General features: G+C 39.7%; 4 protein-coding genes across 4 annotated transcripts; 2 read left to right on the top strand and 2 right to left on the bottom strand.

Annotated features, from left to right (window-relative positions):
* Nucleotides 1-744: 744 nt before the first annotated feature.
* C922_00579 (hypothetical protein) lies at nt 745-2565 on the bottom strand (the record flags this gene model as incomplete). Its single annotated transcript, XM_008816195.1, has 1 exon — nt 745-2565. The coding sequence occupies one exon, from the start codon at nt 2563-2565 to the stop codon at nt 745-747; it is 1821 nt and encodes a 606-aa protein (XP_008814417.1).
* Nucleotides 2566-3856: 1291 nt separating this feature from the next.
* Nucleotides 3857-5049, top strand: C922_00578 (hypothetical protein; the record flags this gene model as incomplete). Its single annotated transcript, XM_008816194.1, has 5 exons — nt 3857-4030; nt 4176-4243; nt 4365-4484; nt 4680-4825; nt 4964-5049. The coding sequence occupies 5 exons, from the start codon at nt 3857-3859 to the stop codon at nt 5047-5049; spliced, it is 594 nt and encodes a 197-aa protein (XP_008814416.1).
* Nucleotides 5050-6246: 1197 nt separating this feature from the next.
* Nucleotides 6247-10122, bottom strand: C922_00577 (hypothetical protein; the record flags this gene model as incomplete). Its single annotated transcript, XM_008816193.1, has 1 exon — nt 6247-10122. The coding sequence occupies one exon, from the start codon at nt 10120-10122 to the stop codon at nt 6247-6249; it is 3876 nt and encodes a 1291-aa protein (XP_008814415.1).
* Nucleotides 10123-13485: 3363 nt separating this feature from the next.
* Nucleotides 13486-17250, top strand: C922_00576 (hypothetical protein; the record flags this gene model as incomplete). The annotated part of the gene is made up of 1 exon (XM_008816192.1): nt 13486-17250. The coding sequence occupies one exon, from the start codon at nt 13486-13488 to the stop codon at nt 17248-17250; it is 3765 nt and encodes a 1254-aa protein (XP_008814414.1).
* Nucleotides 17251-17736: the final 486 nt, after the last annotated feature.

Here is a 17736-nt window from a genome sequence, read left to right as displayed (position 1 = left end):
CGATAAAATTGATAGCAGTTGAAAAAGAAAGGCTCCCAAGGAGCTTCACTTTGTACCTCTTCCACTCTTCGAGTGAATCACCTCACATTTTACCGCCGCCTCCAGGTGCTAAACAAACTGCTCAATTGGAGTTATCCATATTAATAACTCTTGCGAAGTTTTCTTCACATTATGACAAAATGAATAGGCATATTTGGTTCAAAAGAAAAAAAAAAAAAAAATCATCACCATGTGCACAAGTTACTCGCGCGTATTCCATATAAACAAACTTTACAAAAAATACCCTTTGCACAGAAACTAAAAAAGGATATTAAAAAAGGGTTAAAAATTTTGCCACAAAAAAAAAAAAAATTAATAAAACAAAAATGAAGATAACTGTCACCTGGGGAATTTTCCCGCATTTCACAGTTCAAACCGTTTTAGATGTACAAATGGGCACACTTGTGTCAAAATAGTTGCACGAAAAAAAAAGAAAAAAAAGGGGGGGGTTGGAGGAGGATAAGTCAGACCATCGCAAGGGTAGAAGTCCGCGAGCCGAAGCATAAGTTGACCACAGAGCGCACACCGCAGTATGGGCCAATCCAGTTACTTCACGTCCAAGCTGCCTAGCGCAGTAGATGCGACAAAGCGTGCCTGTGTGGAAAATGGAAGGGGGAATCTTTTGGGGGGGGCACATCTCCCCCCCACCCCCTCCCTCCTTTAGTCGGCCCTTCAACTGAGAGAAGGGAAGAGTACAAGCCTGCTTTAGAACTCGTCCAAGTCCAAATGGTCATCGGCCCTTTTTGCAATATCCATTTTGTTACTTATATAATTCTTAATATTTTGTACAATGGATTTATTGCCAAAGGACTTGAGTAGTGACCCGGGCCTGCTGCCACTTTCTCCCTCGTCCATGGTGGAGACATTTTCATAAGAAGATGTGTCCCCCTCGACAATACTACTACTATTTCGTAGACTTTCCAAAGAATTGATTCTTTTCTTTTGTCCATAATACTGATTATACACATCTGTGATGTTAAACTTGTTTTTAAAATCGTGGCTCATTAAACTTTTAGCTTCATAAATTATATCATAAGGATCAAATGGAGGGATGTTTTGCAAAAGTTTGAGGTTCACAGTGAAATTCCCACATAAAATGGAACTCTTCAGTTTGATACAAATGACTAGACATATGTACAAAATGAAATTCTCATCATTATTAATGATGAAGTGGTCGTATAATATAATAGTGTCCGCCATGTCAAACTCCTGTGTCAGTAATAAAAGAATCCATTTTAAAGCATAATATTGCGTTTCTATTTTCTGTGTGTACAATTTTTTCCAAATTTCATATTCTTTTATTCTTAACAAGAGGGAAAACTTTTTTAGCTTTCCGTTAATTCCATCATCTGTGTTGTCTAACCCTTCACAGAAAACATCTTTTTGTTTTTGCATTAACTCGATGAAGCAGAAAAAGGTATCCGCTTCTCCCTGCACAGGGCAGTTACATAATGGGTCATTAAAAATAATAAAATATAGGGGAGCTAAAATTTCATTCATCCCTTGGACGTATTTAACATAGGGGTGAATTTTTGCATATATGAAGAGAATTCTACACAACAGATCGTAATGCCTTTTAGGGTTAACAATGTCGCAAACATCTGCTGAATGGGCACCAAAGGAGTGTTCATAGTTGTTCTTTTTTTGGCAAATTTTCGCTTTTTCCCTCAATTTGGCTGTAAATTTTGGGGAAGTTTCATCCACAAGGGGGACAATTTGTTCATTTTCGTCTTGCTGTCCAATTCGCACACCATTAATGGATTCTTCTTTTTTGTCTTGTGCATTCTTCGCTTGGGATTCTGACTGCTCGGGGGGCCCTTCCCCCATCTCATTTATGTTGACTAGAGATGGTATTTCCTCTTCCGGCTCTTCTTCAAACTGTTCTACACTAATTAAACTGTTCAATATTTTTACATTATTATTAATCGTCTGCTGCGGGTTCAAATTAAAAAAAGACAATTCGGGTCTGGTTCGAAACGTGTCCTTATTAATTTGGCTGAACAATTCGGAGTTTATGAAGTTCGCATCTGAGTCGTCGTCCAAATAGGTGGAGGACGCGTCTTCATTGGGGTCTCCCCCCAATTTGGCCCCTCTTGCAACTGCTTCGTCAGCTTCCCCTGCTTTCTCAGCTTCCCCTGCTTTCTCAGCTTCCCCTGCTTTCTCAGCTTCCCCTGCTTCCTTCGCTGAGTCTACCCCCTCGATGCCAGTTTTCCCCCCCCTGAGTGGATTCAGTACAAAGCATTTTATATAATCCTCGTACAGCTTCTTCTTTTCGCCAAGCTCTTCATGCCACCTCCTCGTATTTAAACTGAGATGCTTTAAAGCTAGCTTCCAACATAGGGAGCGAACACAAGGGTTAATGTCTAAAATGTTTTTCTCGAACAGATAAACCAATTCCTCTTCGTCAATTAACACCTTTTCGAATATGTTAATGCAGGTTTTTATTTGCTCGTCGAACTTTGCAATTCGTTCATTTTTTTTTTTAAACATGAGCAAGTAGCTCAAAATTTCTAATTTGTACTCCATCTCGGTTGGACTAGGGCAAACTACTGCGGTAGTCCCTGAGTTGTGGCCATCATCCAGTTGTTCGACCATCCAGCTGTGCACTCAACAACCTGTATGCTCCCCGATACACGCATGTAACTGGTCCTGCGCTGCTATTCTCCGTAAAGGGGAACACGAAATTGGGATGTATCTGCTGGTACGTTTTCAATTATCGCAGATCGCGTGGCGGCGCAGGACTGCCGAGAGAAAATATTACCCACAAATTATAAACCGCTAACATATAACATACCAAAAGGTAGGAAAGAAGGAAAACTGCATTCGACATGCCTAGCAATTGCGCCGTGGCATGTTTCGAAACACTACCGTCATGGCCTACGATCGTTCACCTGTGAGTACACGTTCGCATGTGCTTAGATTTATACGAGCAAAAATATGTAAACATTACACCGAATTTGATTACATCGAAGAGTAAAAAAAGGTACAATTTATACAAATCCAACGATGGTCGCTTTTTTATTTGTGCTTCAATTTCATTTTTACGCCAGAACAGTGTGCCTCGCGGAGTGATATGATTTTGCCAAATTGTTTCGACGTAATGGAAATGTGTTTTGTTTAATATTTACAAGAAAAAGTAAAAAAAAAAAAAATAATAAAAAATAAAAAAATTCTTGGTCTTAATATCGTACATCTTAGGGAGTCACGGGTGGGTCTCTTCCCAAGCCAATTTTTCTATCGATTCGTGCTAGCAATGTAAAGGTCCAAAAGTATAAAAAAAAAAGTACGCGATTGTTAAAAATGCGAAGTAGTTTAACCCCTGGAGGGTCGCGAATTTACACAAAGGCAAAAAAATTCAAGATTAGGAGGAACGAAAAATGAACAAGTGCAACTATCATGTCAGGAAGCGCAAAATACATAGAGAGGGAAACTCGCGCACTACATGATCAATTTTTAAAATAAGAAAATTGCAAATGTATTGGGCGCATATGTATAGCCCCCAATCTGACATTCATTGTAAGGATACCTCTTCCTCATGAAAAATATATATTCACGCCATTGGTAAAAACACACATACGGGTGAAAAGACCACCCCACCCAAAATTGTACCCCGCAGCCCACACAGGAAAAGCCATTTTGTGTCCGACAGAATTATGCCTCACTATGATGGATGCCGAAATGAAGAGATCATCAGCGCGTTTTCTTTATCTGCATGAGGATGAATTAATATTAGCACAAGAACTACATGGTTGACACTTCTTCACCTTTTTTCTTTTATTCATTCTGACTGCTAAGCAACGACTGGTGTGAAGAAAAAATGTGTGATTTTCAAAAAGCTTTTTTTTTTGCGTTACTCTGTATTTTTTTATGTAAGAGGAGTAGACATTCGTGTAGCAAAAGATACGCCACCTCACAGTGGAAGTTCATTAGTGCATCTGGCACAGTTGGGGATTGTAGCAGCACCAGCAGATGTGTCTTTAAGGCCCCCAAGGTTTGCTCAATTTGGTGAAGCGGCTAAGCGCATTCGGTGTGCCAATTGACTTTGTCCCCGTTTTTTTTTCTTTTTTTTTCTCTATTTTGCCACCTTGTCATTACTCCGCGCCATCACTTTACACTTTTTTTTGATCCCATGTCAGCTGAAGAGAAGGAAAAAATTTATTCAGGCTCAGGATAACGCCAACTTGGAAAAAATAAAGAAACTCAGGTAAGGACACTTCTCCCCTTTCTTCACCGCACCGTCTTTTGTGATCATCGTGCACGCGAGTTTGGCCATATGAACCCTTTTCAAAATTTCACAACTGCACACACTTCTTCCCCCCTAACAGGAACGTGGTAAAGGAAATCAAAAAAGACAACATACAGGAGTTCTACAACGAAGAGAGACAAAAAAGAGAAAAGGAGACTACCGCGTGGAAGGTGATCCTGTACAACGACGATATTCACAAGTAGGACAGGAGGAAGTGTGAAGGGGGCATCTTTCAATGCACGTGTGTAGCAGTGCTAATGGGTGTTTCATTATTTCCCTCACCTCGCCATGCACACCTCCGTAACCATTTTCCATGTGTTGAAAGCACACTTATGAGAAGGCTCCAACAGGTCGCAAAATTTTGTCCGCCCCCCATACACACATGCATTCGCAGTTTCACCTACGTAACGGACATTATCGTAAAGGTAATTGGGCAGATAAGCAAGGCAAAGGCGCACACCATCACGGTAGAGGCCCATAGCACAGGTCAGGCTCTCATTTTGTCAACCTGGAGATCGCAAGCGGAAAGATACTGTGAAGGTAACAACGTGAACGTTTCATGCGGATGTGCAATTTGACAATAATTGTTGTGTGGGGATATGCGCAGTTGCACATACGTGATTGTGTAGGTTATGTGAAAATATCTGTAAAGGAGTCCACTTTTTGCCATTTTTACAGAACTGCAGAAAAACGGTCTTACCGTTTCGATCATTCACGAGAGTCAGCTGAAGGAGAAGAAAAAAGGCCCGGACGCGGGCTCATAAGGGTGGTGCCGCTGAAGCTGGCATAATTTCGCTACAGTGTGGCAACATTTACCCTAATGTTTCACCTACAGCGTGTCACATAGCGCATCTGCACAAGTTAGCCTTGTTCAACCGAATTTTGCAAAAGTTCCCCCGAAGGGGCAAGGCGTATGCGGAGGGAGAAGCGTAATTAACGCACTTAGCGGTAAAAGGGTAAGAAACTAGGCCCATACACTTTTCCCCAGTTTGATGACAAACTCGTGCCGATGCGGATGGCCCGAGCGAAGTGCCCATTCAGTTGGTGAATTTCTTTTTTAAAAATGTGGAATCATTTAGTATAATGCCATTTTTTGTGGACTATTAAAAAACAGGGTCAGTTGCGCAGAGGGCATAAAAATATAAGTTTGAATGTACATACTTAAAAAAGGCGAAATCAAACAAAAAAATTCATAACAAAATGGTAAAAGAAAGAAATAAATATGAAATAGTAGCCGTTTAACTTCCTAATGCGCAACAAAAGCACTCGATATAAAATGCATGTAGACGGCGCGTTATTTACGTAGGAACAACCTCCCCCCCCGCGCCGCTTTTTTTTTCGTGTGTGTTTAAAAATAAAAAGGTTCATTTGTAAATTCGGGGATAACTACCTCAGGGGGGAAAGGAGGAATGACGGTAATTGTACATACAAGAATGTACACAGATACGCCGCTAACCTCGTGCATGTAGCGTGAACATTTTAAAAAAATCGTTTCCTAAAGGAGGAACGTCCCGCGATATCACGTCGAATCAGGTAGCACCAGGCCCAATGGAACTTTTCATCACTCAGGAACTCCCCCTGCAAGTGGTCAAATGCTGTCCACATTTCTCGCTTCATACATGCGTAAGGTGCGTGGGGGGAAAATAAAAAAATAAAATAAAATGCGACACAATAAAAAACGAAAAAGTAAAATACGACAAAGTAAAATATGATAAAATGCAATAAAGTAAACGCACGTGTGACAAAAAACTAAAAACAAAAAAGCAACGCGGCAAGGTAACATGGGGAAAAAGGCAAAATCCGATTTGCAAGTGTCCGTATGTGCGATGCGAAATCTTCCCCAATGCAAGAAGGTACTTTCTTCTCGTTTCTTCAGTTCAGTTAGGTTAAAAGTTCCCCTTCTTCTGCTTCTTCTTCTGCTTATTCTTTTTTTCTTTTTTTTTTCTCCCATTATCATCGCCTCACAAATCGTTAGGAAACTTCATGTACTGCACGAGCATGTGCCCTATGAACTCATGCCCGTAGGCAACTGGGCAAAACCTCTCCTTATTTTTGTAGTCGTCCACTTGGTTAATCGTCGCGAAGGAAGTGTTCGTCTGCTGCACGTACGCAGCTCTCTTCCAGTACTCACTGGATGTAACCCAGGACACGTAAAATATGGAGTTCTTCAAAATGAACAAGACAATGTCTTCATACTGTGTGTTTTTTTTTTTGCTCTTCTTAATTTGTATATCATGTTCTAATGCTAAAATGGACTGTAAGTAGTAAGGTCTGGACATTTTGGTTAAATTTTCGGATACCTTTATAAAATGCTCATTTAGTAAATTGACATGGTTCTGTGGCTTGTAAAAATTTTGATAAATATAAATTAAATATTTACATGACTGCTCATTGTAGCAAGGAATATGTTTTCTAACTTTCCTATGGCAATTGCCTATCCTGGAGCCGAAGGTACATTCTTTAGGGAACATTTTATTCAACTCTTGGAAGGTTTTATCATGCATAAACGTACATTCATACATTTCCTCTAATTCCTTTTTGGAATATTTTCCATTCAGCGTAATTGTATTGTAATGTTCATCTGTGGCAACTTTTTTATTCTTCTTCATCAGGGGGTAATATTCTGAGCATCCTTTGTATTCCCAGCTATTGCAATCAAATTTTAAATTGTAAATAGTTTCTTTGACTTTCTTTGACATGAGGAGCAGAAATTTCAAGTCTGCCCCTGGGTAGCTAATCAAGTTGTACCTGTTCTTAAACCTACCAGATATAACAAGATTATTTTCTACGTTCATTCCAGAGGAGAGATATTCCAACTGCGCTATAAGTCTTGTTTGTCCATAAATTTCAAAATTGCTCTGTTCGTAATAAGTCTGTCCTTGTTCCAGGATGGAGGTATATCTTAGATACACGTTGGTGTGTATATCAAAGGCAGAATCGGCTAGCCAAATGATTTTAAAACCGTGTAGTGTACAGAACCCAACACCTGCGTGCACCAATAAAGTTGCAGATACTGGTAAATGTGTCTTTTTGTTTTCATCCCCGAGGTAACTAATGGCACATCTGTGCGGTTCTTGGTCTTCAAATTCGATGCCAATTAATCTCGTGTTTTCTTTTAAAGTATACAAATTGGGGTCAATTTCGTTTTTTTTTTTGTTCTGCTGGTGGTGCTTTTCTGCATATTCGTTATTGTATACCAGCTGTGGAACCAACTTGGCTTCGCATAAAACATCTGATAGCCACCTACCCGTGGTTCCACGAACTGGCCACTTTCCACCCCTCGTGCAGGAAAATTCAACGTCTATTTTTGAAAAAACATCTGGATCTTCTTTCGATTTTTTAATTAGCATCTCATAATGTTCCTCATCATATTTGTCGAACGTTTTTAACTTCTTCTTAATTTCATAATAATACTTGTAATAATTTTTAATCTTTGTTGGAACGTCCTTTACTGTAAAGGAAATATCCTTTTCGAATATTTTGCTTCTAAAAAAATGGTGTCTCATTTCTCCATCTAGTTCGCTGAATCCTGGGTGAATGTCATGTATGTCTTGTAGCTCTTTCAGGGTGTATTCCGTTTTTAGCGGATACACATCTCCCATGGAGCTGGAGACCTTGTGCTTCTCAATGTCTAAGGGCTCTTCGTCCTTATCGGAAAACATCTCGCCCTCTTCATCTTCTTCCCCTCCATGGTAGAGGCTGTCAAACAGATTATGGTTCTTATTGAACAGATGGTTGTTTTGGAACAGGTCCATGAAGCTGTTGCTTTCTTTGTCGTCTCCCAAGAAGTCGTCAAACATGTTAAAGGTGTTCACGTGCTCTTCCTCTCCCTTTCCTTCTCCGCTCCCTCCGCCTTCCCCTCTGTCGCCTCCCTCGCCGTGTTCGTCATGTTGGCTGTGTTCATCATGTTCGCCATGTTCTCCGTGTTCGTCACCGCCGCTATACCCATCTGTGTTGTCGTATCCTTCGTCGCCCCCGTCGTGCCTGTCGCCCCCATTGTTTTCGTCCCCACCGCCGTCGTGCCCATGCCCATTATCATGACCATGTCCACCTCCAGAGGTGCCCTTCTTGCCCCCCGAATGGGAGAGGACCCGCTTGTTGTTGTTACTGAAAAAGTCGGCAATGTACCTGTTCACGTGGACGTACTTCTTCCCGTTGGCCTCAATGAACGAGGAAATTTTGCACACATTGTCCTCCTCCATTTGGCTCTTCAGAATGAAGAAGCCGTAGCTGCTCAGGTCGAGCGTCTGGAAGGTGTAATTGTAGAATTCGAATTCGACTGCTTCATCTGATGGCTTTAAGATAGCTTCTTCATCCTCCAAATTTATTTCCTTCTTCCACTTACCGCTATGAATATAATCGTAGTCAAAGTTCGTGTAGTACGACTTGGCCAGTTGATCGTACGTTTCTGGCGATGCAGACTCGTCCGTCTTGTCAGCACCCTTGTTGACATTAGAACCCGCGATGTTAGTACTCTTGGTCTTCTTATAATTCACTAAAAACGCATTTGAAAAATAGTTCATAAGGATTTCCCACACCTGTTCATCATTGATCATTTTCCCTAAGTCTACCGTATTGCAATTAAAAATACAGGCCGCATTGTAGTATATAAAATTGACCATAAAGTTTTTGAAGTACAAATCGTATATTCCATCAAGGAAAATAATCTTCTCGACACATTTGTGAATGGATGGAATATTCTTACATATGCCATTAATAATGTACACAAAAATTTTCGGATTATTTTGCATCACATCTCTTTTATTCTCTGGAATATATCGTAGAAAATATTTTATACTACCTCCATAGTACTTGGATGTGTACTTACTATAACACTGAACAATCCTTTCGATATATTTATTGTTGTCTAGCAGGTTATACAATTCAGTAAATTTTTTCCTGTACAGAGTGTTGTCCTTGTTGAGTCCTGCCCACGTTACGTACGAGTTATGTTTGCTTATCGACAGGGCGGATGGAGACATATACGAACCGAGGATGTGATCTATATCGGCTATCTTAATATTATACACAAAATATTCATAATTTGTGTAAAACATGGTACTATTTTGTATATTAAAATGGAGCGAATTTAAACTGTAGGGTATTTCATTAAATATAGGAGTAGTTAGTGGGTGGATATTATCCGTTATGATAAAATGATTGTGGAACCCCAGCTTTGTACATAACCCTACTAACGCTTTGAATAACTCAAAGTCAGGCTTATTCATAATGGTATGGACACTGGAATGTATTCTACATACGGAATCGTCTATTATCCTTTTGGTGAGAGCCAATCCGTCTATGTTTTTCAAATTTAAAACTTCCTCTACATGGTTCGACTGCTTTAACAATTCTTGCGAAACGGATAAATCAAAAGCTATGTGGTAAGAATCTAGGTAATTGTTCAAAACGTTATGTCGTACACATTTTATAACCTCTTTGTTGTTACTATACAAGAAATGGGCGCAGAAAAATTCCATATTAACCACATCATTGCGTACTTCTAATCCGCTCACCGTTACATGGGGCACTTTGTGTGTTTTGCTGCAGATGTTGTTAAATACTTGTTTATCCAAAATGGACGTTTCTTCTGTGCATAAGGATTTCAATTTTAATTGCCAGAAGGATTTGAGCGAGTTTAAACTCTCCAAATTGGTGCAGTAGTCTGTGTTTCCTTCGTGCTCTTCTATGTGCTTCCCATTGTATTTGTCATATATATTTGATAACAACTTGACACTGAAATTAAAGTCACACTCGTTCTGTAGGGCGTGTATCCTCTGTAGCCAGCAAGTAAGGCTAAAAATCGCTAGCCGCGCTAGCAACTTGACGGACATCATTTTGTTTGCGCCGCGGGGTGTGTGGCTGCTTTAGCGGGGGGGATCCTTTTGGGAGCCAATTATTGCGCTTATTCTGCGATCGGCTTTGTGATCACTTTTGGCTAATTGTTGCGCCAGCTATTGCGCTTATTTTGCCTTCCTGTTGCTCTTCTCTTTAAACAAGGTTGTCAATTTTCCCTACTTAATCACATCTGGAGCGGCGGAGGGGGTGGGAAAACCTTCGCAGTACCAAGCGCGTGGGCAACTGCTTCCTCTTCGGTTTTTAAGAACGACACAAGATGTTAAAAAAAATATGAGAAAAACATTTTCTATCTTGGTCCTACTCGCAGTTGCGAGTACAAATATGTATGCGTATTATTGTTCTAACGTGGTGAGGCTGGTACATAGATGTACAAGAAAGCGTATACATGTGAGTATGCATATATATATATGCATATTGTATATATTTACTTGTACGCGTTTATGCTTAGCCCCTGAGCTAGGTTCTACCTCCTAACGCTGCAGAGCCATCGCTTTGTTAACAACAGGGCGTCATAACTTAAGTCAGAACGCCACTACGTCGCAATGTCACTATACCGTCGTAACATAGCATGATTACGCAAAAAGGAAATTTGAATTCAAAAAAGGGAATAATTGCAGGGCTGAAAAAAAAAACTACGCACAAGTTTGTTAAAAAAAACAAAAAAAAAGGGAAAAAACAGGGAAGAAAATATAAAAAAAAAAACAAACTTTTCGTTCACGACTAAATTAACAAATAAATGCCTATTGCCTTTTAATTAAGCATGCAGATACAAGCATAAAAAAAAATACGTGAAAGGGAAAAACAAAATGAACACCGTTTTGTTTGTAATGCATCCATCTGCGTTTCGTTAATCTTCGTCAAGGGGGGCACGACGGGCAATAGTTAGCAAACTGGTGAATTGTGTTAATTTTGGGGAACAAAGCGGCATTCGCACCCAAATTAGTGTATGTGCTAGAATGAGCGAGAATGACGTGAACCTAACCCAAAGAAAGTTGGGCGTTCTTCGCATACGTCGGAATAAATTTATTCGCATGAGAGCACTAATTTATTGGCTTAAAAATACGATTTCTGTTTTTGCATTGCAATACATTACAGGTGCAATATTTTGTATGTGCCCAAGTTAATTCTTACGTGGCTTCAAGCCTGCCGTGCAACCTGAGGCACGGGAAGTGTTATTTTAGCTTTCATTCACTGCGTTTCTTCGCGGCGTTTCGCTTGTCCCATTATGTTCCTTTTTTTCTTCTTTTAAAAGAACGTGCATATGGGAAATTATTTCGTTAATTCCTCGATTCTTAAGAGGGGGCGAAATGTGCACATCGCTTGCCCATGTTCATACGTGTGTAGGTAAAAAATCAAGACCTTCACGGGTTTATTCGAATTGGTTTTAATTGGTTTGCCTTTTTTAGGACGCTTCTCATGTAAAATGCTGAAAAGTACGCACTGGAATGAATACCTCAAGTAAAGGGTGAATAAAAAAAAAAAAGAAAAGAAACTATTGTTCTGCGTCAAACGGGTAAACAAAGGACTGAGCTGCTCGACGTGCTTTTCACACAAGCATAAATGAAGGAGGAAAATTTTGGAAACAAAATGAGATAATATAACATAGTATGAAATAGCTTAAGACATGTGTGGTGTAACAGGTGAAAGAGAAGCCGATCGTTAACCCCCCCCTGCCGCATACAATTTCAACGTGTGTACATTTATACTTTGATGTTCATTTTAGTGACCTTCACAAAACATAGATGATAAAAAAATATATATATATAATAGGAAAAGAAAAAAGAACTATATTTTAATGCAAATCCCTTTTTTTTTTTTTTTTTTTTTTTTTTTTTCATCCTTTTTGTGCTGCCCTTTGCATATGACTTACAAAATGGAATAAAACAAACCACAGATCGATGATCGTAGGCCTATTTTGTGTGTATTCCCTGGAAGGATTAAACAGAAAAATAGGAAGAAACAAAAATATCAGTTTTTCAAAAAAGGTATACATTCAATATTATGCACACAGTTTTTACTAATTTCTGTAATAATTTGTTTTCCTTTTTTTTTTTTTTTATCGTGAAACATTTTACGTAGTTCCTATTCCATGACGTAATTTTTTGCGAAAAAGGGGTAAGGAAGAAATGCAGAATGGGTTTCATTTTGGGGAGGGTCTTACAAAAAGGCTATTTTGGTAAAATGGCAGATGGAGGGTAAGCGCAATTCTGTTTGGGTTTTCCACGCATGAAAATTCGCTTTCTTCTCTGCTTTTTTTCAACGCGTATGCCTTTCGTTGGTTAAAAATTCACTCAAAATGAGGAGCGAATTTTGTTTCAATTTGGTGTTATAATCGCGAGGAAAATTTCCTATAACGACTACAGATAGCGCATACCTCCGCCGACAAGAAAGAAGCATTTTTTGCACATCCGTATTGTACCCACTTTCTGTGATGATGAGCTCATCTAAATGTGGTGGGAAGACAGGGACCTTAGGCTAACATTGCGCATTTGTGAAAGTAGCGAGTGCTGCATATGTGTAGTTGTTCTGGCGCAACAGCTGGTGACTCCCCTCTGCACAAGAGTTTTGGGCTAATCTAGGCATTTTCTAAAAAAGGCACTTTAAACGGGAAATGCGTTTTCCCATTTTTTTCTCTCCAATTGACAGATTGGCAGTGTAACAATTTGCTACACTACCAAGTTTATCATTTCAAGAGGCAAATGTGGCAATGTGGGAAAATGGCGTTGGGGAGGAGATTATCCATAGTCCTTTTTTTACCTATGCCATAGTTTGTACCACTGCCGCAAATGCGCACTCGTGTGTGTGCATGTATAGATGGGCGTTTCTACAAGGAGGACAATTCCATCAATCGTAGAGATTTCAAGCGCAAAGGGTTCGCCTTCACAGTTGGGAAAGATCAAAAGGGTGATACGTACGTAGCCATAATGTGGTAATTTTTTCTCATAGAAAAAATGTGTTGACGAGAATGGACAACGCAAAGAAGGTACTCACAAGTGTTCAAATGATGCCAAAAAAAAAAAAAAAAACAATTAAAAAAATTTCAAAATTTAGAAAAATTAAAAATAATAGAATAAAAAAAAAAATTTCAAAATTTGAAGCATACATACGGCATAAACCATTTTGTGAAGACGAACTACACGAGGGAAAATGCAAAATGTCCAGTCTATATTAAAGTGCTTAGTCGGTGGACAAGAAAAAAGGAAGTAGCATTTTTGTTCGTTCTTTAACGTGTGGTATATAATGCCAATAAAGCAGAATTAAGACGTTGTAGTTTTTTTTTTTTTTTCTTCTTCTTCTTCTTCTGCTGTTGCTGCCGATTTGTCTGTGCTTCTCCTCCTAACATGAAGGACAAAACCCTTTTCATCTCATTCCTGTCAATTTGTTTCCTGAAATATCTGCTTTGTAGCTCAATACAAATTTATGAATTTAACAAAAGGGAGTTGCTAAAAATTTATGAGGAGTCCACAGGGGATGACTTAGCTTTAGGAAAAAATACTCTGGACGCGGAACACGTATTTCACAAATTGAAGCTACTTTCCTTATGCAATAGCAACAGAAATAATTTTGTTAAGCATATTTCCAACTTGGTTTGTAAAAATATTTTCCTTTCATCTCATGTAAGAATAAAAGAGGTCGATGTCCTCTATGGGGACATGGTTCACTCGAAGGGATCCAAACACGTGGAGGAAATAAACTTCGTCTGTAAATATTACATATATGACAATTCATACGAAATTATAAAATGCAATGATGGTAAGGATGTGCTACATCCTCTCTACGTAGGCTTCGACATAGAGAGGAGGAGAAGTGATGAAGAAAAAGGAGCAAGCAATCATGGCGACTTTATGAAATCAAACCATTTGATAACTTCCGAAAAGACGCTCTCTGTGGGTAGTGCGGAAGAAGCTGATGCATCCACAGAGAAGAACACAAACGGCGTGATAACCTCCAGTGTAGGGACCCACCATGGGGACTATTTATGCAAATTAAAATTGAATATCCATTCTTACTTAACCGAGGGGGAAAAGATTATGCTAAAAATTTTAATCGGCTTGTGCATCAAATTGGGATACAAAAAGCAGATCTTGTTCACAGAAAATGTGTACTCCTTGGTTAAACATTACGAACAGAACCAACTTAAGGACACCCTTTTTAGTCTTCAGTTTGATGTTCATTATAGCAAATTTTACTCCCCTAATGATGTGTACACTATAAAAAGTGAAAATTCGTTTATTAATGATGAGAGGATGATGGACCAAGAAAGGGGCATGCCAAAAATGCACTTCAAATTTTTTGCTAACAAATCGTATTTGCTGTGGAGAGGGATAGAACAAAAAAGGGAAGTTTTTAATTATAAATTACGCGAGTTGATAAGCCTACTAAATCGGATCAACTACAAAGCAAGGATTAAAGAATGCTACATGAACGAGTTATATGTTCAATACCAGGAGGATGAACTGTATGTGAGGAAGAGCCTCTCTAGTAAGCTAACCAAACAATCAGCTGAAAAAACGAAACATCAAAACCATCTGAGATTGCAGGAGGAGAACAAATCAGGAAATTATAGCTTAGTGGAAGCACTAGAACACTTCTGCGGAGAGGACGCTCCATCTTTTGAAGACTGCGTCAGCAATGTGATGTCATCCTCCACACTGGACGAGAAGGGGAAAAGTATTATGCACCACTTCTTATATAGCAACTTTTTATGCGTTGAAAAGTGCCCCCCAAATGAAGAAGAAATAAACGTATTTGGACATGACATGGTGAGAAAAAAATTACAGGAGTATATCAGTCAAAGCAGCTCCTTACCATTTAGGATGAATACTCCTTACGAAAAGATAAAAGACAAAATTAAGAAAAAAAAGATACCTAGTGACGTTCTTCTCCCTCGGGATGAAAACATACAAAGGGAGTTCTTCGAAAATGTCATGTTCTCCACCGATTTTGACTCCATAAAATCCTTATTAAAGGATGAATTAGACAAACTAAATGTGAAGGATAACGTGGAATCTAGAATTTGCAGTATTGGGAAGTACGTGAGGTATCATGAAAAGCTGTACATAAGGGACTACCAAAGTAGGAAAAGCAGAGTGTTGTATGATTTTGGCATATTAAGGGATTCCTTTTGGAGTCACCTGAAGGGTGGTCGAAGGTGGAATTGGGGAAAACGGGATAAGCAGGCCGAAACAAACGGTGAAGATTTCGATTTTGCGATAAAAAACTCGCATGGAGATGTTGTCAACACGAGGGCGCCAACAGGTACTTCCCAACGTGGTGATAAGCACAACCGGGTCGGAGATCCACGGACGAACGGAATGGATGGACACAAAGATGCAGACAACAATGCAGACATTACTCCCCCTCCGTTGATCGTCGAGCCAGGTGGAAAAGAAATCCACATACTGCAAAGCGAATACGAGTATGACCTCTTGCGGGACGTGTACCTAACTGATCAGGCAAATCGGAGAAGTGGTGAGAAGGAGAATCACATCTCTGCGGACAGCGCAGTAAGAAGAAACGAATTTTTTAACCTTTTTCCTCATAGGAAGGGTCATTATAAGTTTGTTATCAAAAATGTTCCCACCAAATTGAGCGAACTTTTCCACAGAAGTGGCAACCATGGGGGCGGTGGGATCCATCCGCGCGGTGACAAGGGACGAGAAATAGACCCATTTCCCCTATCATACAGGAATTTGCGATTCGCATGCAGCGAAGACGGGACGTGGCCATATGCCAGAAGAGAGGTGACCTTTTTTAAAAACGGGAGCGTCCATTGCGAATCGGAATTTCAAAACGAGTTATCAGTGAGGAGAACCCCCCGAAATGGGAATCGATCACTTGGGCATTCACCAAGAGGGGTACTAATAAAAAGTAGCAACCTGAGGAGGAAAATTGTGGAGAGGAGTTGTTTTGATAAAAGGGACGCACCCCTGAAGAGTGAAAAAAAAAAGAAGCCTCTCTTTTTACATTCAGAAAGTGTGTTATACGAAGAGGAAGAAATATCTTTTGCTGAAAATCCAGGTGTCAAAAGTGAAGTTGTCGGGTTTGTTCTTTTCCGTGATTTGTGCACAGTTAGTTACTTGGGAAAGAGAACGCATCCCGTTAACTCCCCCTTCTTGGGAAGCGACCTGCTGGAGATGATATTTGGCTATTGTATTTTACACGGGTTTAGAAAAATCAGAGTAAAAAGTGAATCCTTAAATTATGAAACTGGGATAAGGACATCATTTATTGAGATCTTACTTAATGGCAAAACAGCACTGGAGCATTTAGGGTTAAGACTTACAAAGGTAGCGAAAATTTCTAAGGAACTATATTATGTCATCACTGGGTATACTTGGAAAAGTGATCTGGTACTATCACCGATGGTAAGGTTTGAAAATAATTTATACATAAATCATGACATAGACGAGCGATTTTTCCGTTACGTGAACAGAAGGTATAGAAATATGCTCCATAACTTATCATTCACTTGTGAAGAAAATTATTATCCTTATAAAAATTGTTATGACATCTACCCATCCATGCGAAGCAGTCAGAATAATCTTTGTCATTTCGAACTCAATCTCATATACAAAGAATTAAAGGAGCTCTTTCCCGACTCTTGTAATATAGGCCAACCCATTAGAAAATGCTATGAGGAGATACAAAAGAATATTGTCTGTACACATAACGGTGAACGAGAAGAAGACGGATGCAAGTACTACAACTTTATTGTAGATACATTCATAAAGCCGAGGAGGAAAACGTCCTTTTTTATTTATCACAATATGTATGTGCAGGAAGATCTATCAAAGAAATCCTACCCCTATTACTTACTTCTTAGTGAGGTCATAAAAAATGAAGAAAATAACTTACTCGAAAAAGGCAACTATGATTTAGTAGCCGATGCACAGACGCATCTCTTCCTAAATCACGTTTTGCAAAACTCCACCTTTTTTATTTTTTGGAATTTCTCCACTGAATTTTGGAAAAGGCTTCGGTACATCCAGGCGAACCCAACCGGGCCTACTTCCACACCGCAGAAAGGGCAAGCTGTGTTTTGCCCCATGGCGTATGCGTACGAATTTGTTGAGCACCTTGACGTGTTTTATGTTAGGGAGTAGTCACCAAGGGATAAACTTGGAAGCAGTAGTCACACTGTTGGGGGAAGGCGACTCGTGGGACACTACGCCACAAAGAGATGCTATTCGAAGGATGATCCTTTAGTGCAAGAAAAAAAAAATAACTCTTTCCACTATATCTATAGAAATGGCGAGTGTTCCGGGTCTCCCCTGTTCTGCTTCTCGTTAAATGTGCTCCCAGCGGGACTCCCCAGAAAGCAGTGCCTGAATTTTTACAATCCTAAGGTGTACATACCTAAGGTACCAAGTCGGAAGTAGGCACTAGATGATATAGCACCGTAGTCCCATGGTAGAAGAGAGTTCCCAACGTAGTTATAGGGGGGCTCCACCTGCGCCGCCTTCCCCACATCTTACTGTAGACCCACTTTTTCTTATTTTAACCTCTTCATATACATGTACGCATGTGTAGAATTGCAGCAGGCAGTGGGGGGCAGTCACAGCAAAAAATAGAGGGACAAAATTGGCGGA

The sequence above is a fragment of the Plasmodium inui genome (genome assembly GCF_000524495.1).
Source record: "Plasmodium inui San Antonio 1 unplaced genomic scaffold supercont1.2, whole genome shotgun sequence".
Taxonomy (NCBI): domain Eukaryota; phylum Apicomplexa; class Aconoidasida; order Haemosporida; family Plasmodiidae; genus Plasmodium; species Plasmodium inui.
Note: the sequence above shows the minus strand (reverse complement) of the source record. Positions and strands in the feature narration are given on the sequence as shown.